This window comes from Nematolebias whitei, chromosome 12, assembly GCF_014905685.2.
Source record: "Nematolebias whitei isolate Nwh7 chromosome 12, NemWhi1, whole genome shotgun sequence".
Lineage (NCBI taxonomy): Eukaryota > Metazoa > Chordata > Actinopteri > Cyprinodontiformes > Rivulidae > Nematolebias > Nematolebias whitei.
In genome coordinates this window covers 1,031,048-1,036,271 of record NC_056509.1, presented here as the reverse complement: position 1 = coordinate 1,036,271, position 5,224 = coordinate 1,031,048, and the positions used below count along the sequence as shown (strand labels likewise).

Here is a 5,224-nt window from a genome sequence, read left to right as displayed (position 1 = left end):
CAATGAATCTGAAATATATGAAAGTTTCATTTTTATCATTACATTATGGAAAATAATGACCTTTATCACAATATGCTAATTTTTTGAGAAGGACCTGTATATGTCAAACCATTTTCATGTTCTGATGTGATTAATAATTTCTCTTTTTGTTTTCTTGTGTTTTGTGTTGTTCTTGTTTGATTTGTGAACTTGATATATTCATCCACAGAGATGATGTGATCAGTGAAATATTGTTCCTGAGAAGTCCAACATTTCACTGATCACATCAACTCTGTGGATAAATATATCAAGTTCACATGAGAAGATGTAAAAAATGTCAGGCTGGCTTTCTTGGACTGTGAGGTCTCAGTTTCTGATAGAGGACATTTGCAAACTGAGGTGTACCGCAAACTCACCCACACAGACCAGTATTTGCAGTTTGACTCCCATCACCCTTTGGAGCACAAGTTAGGAGTCATCAGGACTCTGTACCACAGAGCAGACAGCGTCCCCACTAACTCAGGAGCCAGGCAGAAGGAGAAATCCCACACAACACAGGCTCTAGAGCAATGTGGATACCCTAACTGGGCCTTCCTGAAAGCAGAGAAGAAACCCTAACAGGACTCCAGCCAGCCATCAGGTGAAAAGGAGGAACCCAGACCCAGACCAGTGGTCATTCCATATGTTGTGGAAGTATCAGAGAAACTGAGATGTTTATTTTCTAAACATAACGTCCCAGTGGCTTTTAAACCCCAAAATACATTACTGCAAAGACTGGTTCGGGTCACAGGTCACTCAGCTAGCTGTTGCTAGCCGTGGGCCTCAGGCCTCCTCTCGGACCCAGGACCCGCCTCCAGCCCACGCTGTTCCCCCAGATCGGACCTCCCTCAAAAGCGGCAACTCACACTATCAATAAATCAAGTAAACGTGGATTCAGTTTTACCAATTGTATTAAAATCAAGGCAGGAAAAGGTTACAGTTTATAGCGCTGGCTGGTCCGGTACACGACACGAGATCAGGAGCCGGAAGGGTCGGATGTTTATAGACCCTAGACTCCTCCTTCGCAGAAGTGGAGCACAACCTGTCACGTGTATGGGGGGAGTGACTAAGTGTGATCTCAAGGGATCTTACCTGGTTTAACATGAAGGAAAAAAAAATGAGACAGTGCTTCAAAAGCTTTTCTACGTGATGTAGCCAGCAAAATAAACTATTCCTTGAGGGTATCCTGATGCATGCTCAACAATCAAGGTCAAAAAATTCTAAAAAGGTTAAATCTGGTCCTCTGGACATTCAGAAAACAAAACAAAGCAAAACAACAACAACAACAAAAGTAGAAAGGTTTTGTCTTTCATCCGAAAGACTTCCTCAGTCTTGAGAGATATTCAATCCCTGCAAGACTCTTTGTAGAGTTACTAGCTCCGTTTAACCCAGTCAGAACCGGGTTATAATTTCATTATAATCCCGTCTCTGAGCAGATCAGAAATTCAGGGTCAGTCTAGATAAAATTTCTAACAAGAGTGAATGGTTGTTTGTCTTGTTTGTCTATGTGGCCCTGTGATGGACTTGCAACCTGTCCAGGGTGTACCCTGCCTCTCGCACAGTGACTGCTGGACATGGGCACCAGCGACCCCTGCAACCCAAAAAGGAAGAAGCGGGTAAAGATAATGGATGGATGGCTGGATGTTTCCCATTGTCTATTTAGCCACCACCCAACCCTTAATCAGCCCTTCCCTCATACTGTCACGAGAGCAAACCTTCAGTAGAAAATCTCCTCTTGTGAAGAAGGCTTATGAAGAAACAAAACAAAGCCAAGTATGAACCAAACTTTCTGCTGACTATTATGATCTCTGGTGTTGAGATGTAAACAAGACTTTAAAAATATGACACACTACACAGATTTAAAAACAGGTAATATTACAAGATCCTTGTAATTCTTACAGTATGTTGACTTCTAGCTGTGGAAAACATATTTCCTTTTAAAAAATAATGGAGAGTGTTTTTAAGTTCTCATAGTGTGAACTAAATTATGTCAGTCCAGATTTTGAACAGTTATTTTACTACTGGAATTCTGACTGTCACGCTGATGGTGCATTTAAGGTACTGGCTCGGGCCTGGGGACAAGAGTTCTCAGCCTACTGGAAGAAGAGTTCCCTGATGTGTGTCGCATTGTCACGTCCATGTATCCGTCGGTGGAGGATGATGTCGTCACATCTCCGTATAACAGCGTCCTTGCCATGAGAGAACTAACAGAGCACGCTGACTGTGTCCTGCCTGTTGAAAACCAGGTCTATAAAAAAGTGGTATTCCCCTTGAACATGTTTGTTTTAGACAACTTAACCTTGATTTAATGTTTATTTTATATCACTTCTTTTCCAGTCTTTAATGGACATTGTGAACAACATAAATCTTATGTCTCATGGAGGAAATCCAAGCTCAGTGGTCAAGAGAGACAGCACTGTCACTTCTGGACAGGGTGGGCTCAGCAGAGCAGAAAAGCCCTTTGATGCCATGAATAATATTGTGGCCAAACTGTTGCTCAATATTACCAGGTATGTTAAAAACACAAACAACAAGTGCAACATGCTCAATCCTTGTTTAAAACCTGCAATTATATCTTTTAAAGTTATTGAACTAAAATTGAGTTTGTAATTAAAATTGGGTAAAACAGAGGTGTAATGATTAATTATTATAAATATATACTTTTTTTCCCCCTTTTGTCTACTCCCTTATTCAGGGGTCGCCACAACTAACTAAAGCTTCTTATCCACAGGTCCGGTCCTTGTAGGACTCTTTTGTGCCTTATTTAGGCCCTGTTCCGGTGGAACTGCTTTATTTCTGTCTCGATAGTGCCCATAGTTCCCCATTAGTTCATTAGAGAGGTCAAGGTCGAGAGCTTCAGGTCTTTTTGTAAGATATTCCAAGGAACTTGAGTGGAGTAGGAGAAGGCCCTTTTGCCAAGTTCAGTCCGCACTGATGGAACACTGCAGGTAATAATGTCCTGATAGCATACGCTGTAGCTGCACTCACGCAGAGACATGTAGGAGGAGATGTATGAAGGCAGCAGACCAAAAAGTGATTTAAAGATGAAAATGTACCAGTGAGAGAGTCTGCGTGAAGTTAATGATGTCCAGTTAACCAATGAATATAGGGTGCAATGATGGGTACGATAATCACAGCCAGTTATGAATCTTAGTGCACCATGATGAACAGCATCCAACATCTGCAGGGTTCTTGTAAGAGCATTCATGTAAATAATGTCACCATAATCAAAACCAAAACCGAGGTGATGGTGTTTGGACCCAGTGGCTCCTGTGAGTCCTCCTCTATTGACCTGGGACCCTTGGAGAAATTTTTTAAACCTGTTATTACAGATCTTGGTTTTAAGGTGGACAGTGATTTTAAATTGGACAGCCAAATCAAAGCCGTGGTTAAGTCCAGCTTTTATCATTTAAGGCGATTGGCGTCAGTGAAGTCTTTTCTTTCCAGGCAGCATTTTGAAATGGTGATCCATGCTTTTATTTCGACTCGATTGGATTACTGTAATGCACTTTATCTGGGAGTCAGTCAGTTGCTGCTCTCACGTCTGCAGCTGGTTCAGAATGCTGCTGCACGACTTTTAACAGGAACTCGAAAGAGGGAACATGTGACCCCTGTCCTGGCTTCACTTCACTGGCTGCCTGTATATTTTAGGATTCATTTTAAAATTCTCATGTTTGTTTTTAAATCACTGCATAATCTTGCCCCGGCTTACCTCTCTGAGCTTCTTCATCCCTACATACCCTATCGGTCTCTCAGGTCAGCAGATCAGCTGCTCTTGGAGGTACCAAGAACAAGAAGGAAGCTCAGAGGGGACAGGGCTTTCTCTGTCATGGGCCCTAAGTTATGGAACGACTTGCCTTTGCAGGTCAGAGAGTCCCCTTCACTGTCCATTTTTAAAGTTCGTCTTAAAACTCATTTATTCTACTTGGCTTTTAACACCAGCGGGATCTAGTTTTTAAAGTTTGTATGCTTTTAAAATGTATGTTTTTAACACCAGCAGGATCTAGTTTTAAATTGTATGTTTTCTGTTTTTAAACTGTTTTTATTTTCATTTTTATTATGTTGTGTTTTAATGTACAGCACTTTGTGTCAGCTATGGTTGTTTTAAGGTGCTTTATAAATAAAGTTGGTATGGTATGGTATGGTATAATCAATGGAGGGAAGGAAAGTCACAGATACAAGGCATTTCCTAGCATTCAGAGTTAGACAGGATCTCCATCCATCCATCCATTTTCTTCCGCTTATCCGGGGTCGGATCGCAGGGGTAGCAGCCTAAGTAGGGAGGCCCAGACTTCCCTCTCCCCAGCCACTTGGGCCAGCTCTTCCGCGGAATCCCGAGGCGTTCGCAGGCCAGCCGAGAAACATAGTCCCTCCAGCATTTCCTGGGTCTTCCTCTGGGCCTCCTTCCGGTGGGACGTGTCCGGAACACCTCACCAGGGAGGCGTCCAGAAGGCATCCTAAACAGATGCCCAAGCCACCTCAACTGGCTCCTCTCGACGTGGAGAAGCAGTGGCTCTACTCTGAGTCCCTCCCGGATGATCGAGCTTCTCACCCTGTCTCTAAGGGAGAGCCCAGACACTCGGCATAATCCAGGAGGCAGCTGACATGAAGGGACTTTTTTTCTGTCCCTCTCCTCCCCTCTCCCAGATCGGATGATCTAGCGGGAAGGTTTTGGCTCTACCCCGGCTCGTGTAGTGAACTAGGCCTCAGGTCGAATCTGGCCTTGAGGGGCCTGCCTGGAACAAGAACTGTATTTCATTGATTTGAGTCCAGAAACACAAGATCAAGTCCATCCAGAAGACTTTCTAAGTGTCCTGCACTGATCAATTGAAAGAACACTCTCTTTTTCTATTATCATTACTATTTTACAAATGTTTTGATAATCAAATTGTTTAGTTCAAACCATTTTTAAATGTTGAAGTGAACTAATCATTTTTAAATCCGCTGTGAAACAGTATTAGTGATTTTAATCCTCATTCAAAGTAGAAATCAGGTTAATGATACATTGTCTGATTTTCTGTCTTCAATGAGCAAGTTGTTTAAGTTGGTCAAAGTTCAAGTTTCGGTCAACTGCAAGTTTACTGAAAAAGAAATGTCATGTTTAACTTTTACAGCAAGATACTAGAGAATTGACTCCACGAAGTCTGAGTTCTTCATAATGTAGCGCCCCCTAGCGTCCTTAGCGTTATGGGGGTGGCTAACCCGA

At 42.6% G+C, this 5,224-nt stretch overlaps 1 protein-coding gene across 1 annotated transcript in view; it reads left to right on the top strand.

The window, feature by feature from the left end:
- The window catches only part of tube1 (tubulin, epsilon 1), a 156,361-nt gene that overhangs the window by 28,962 nt on the left and 122,175 nt on the right, over positions 1–5,224 (top strand). Inside the window, exons 3-4 of the mRNA XM_037686049.1 lie at positions 2,077–2,264; positions 2,356–2,528. Of these exons, the coding sequence (XP_037541977.1) occupies positions 2,077–2,264; positions 2,356–2,528 (361 nt within the window). The remainder of the gene's footprint in view (positions 1–2,076; positions 2,265–2,355; positions 2,529–5,224) is intronic.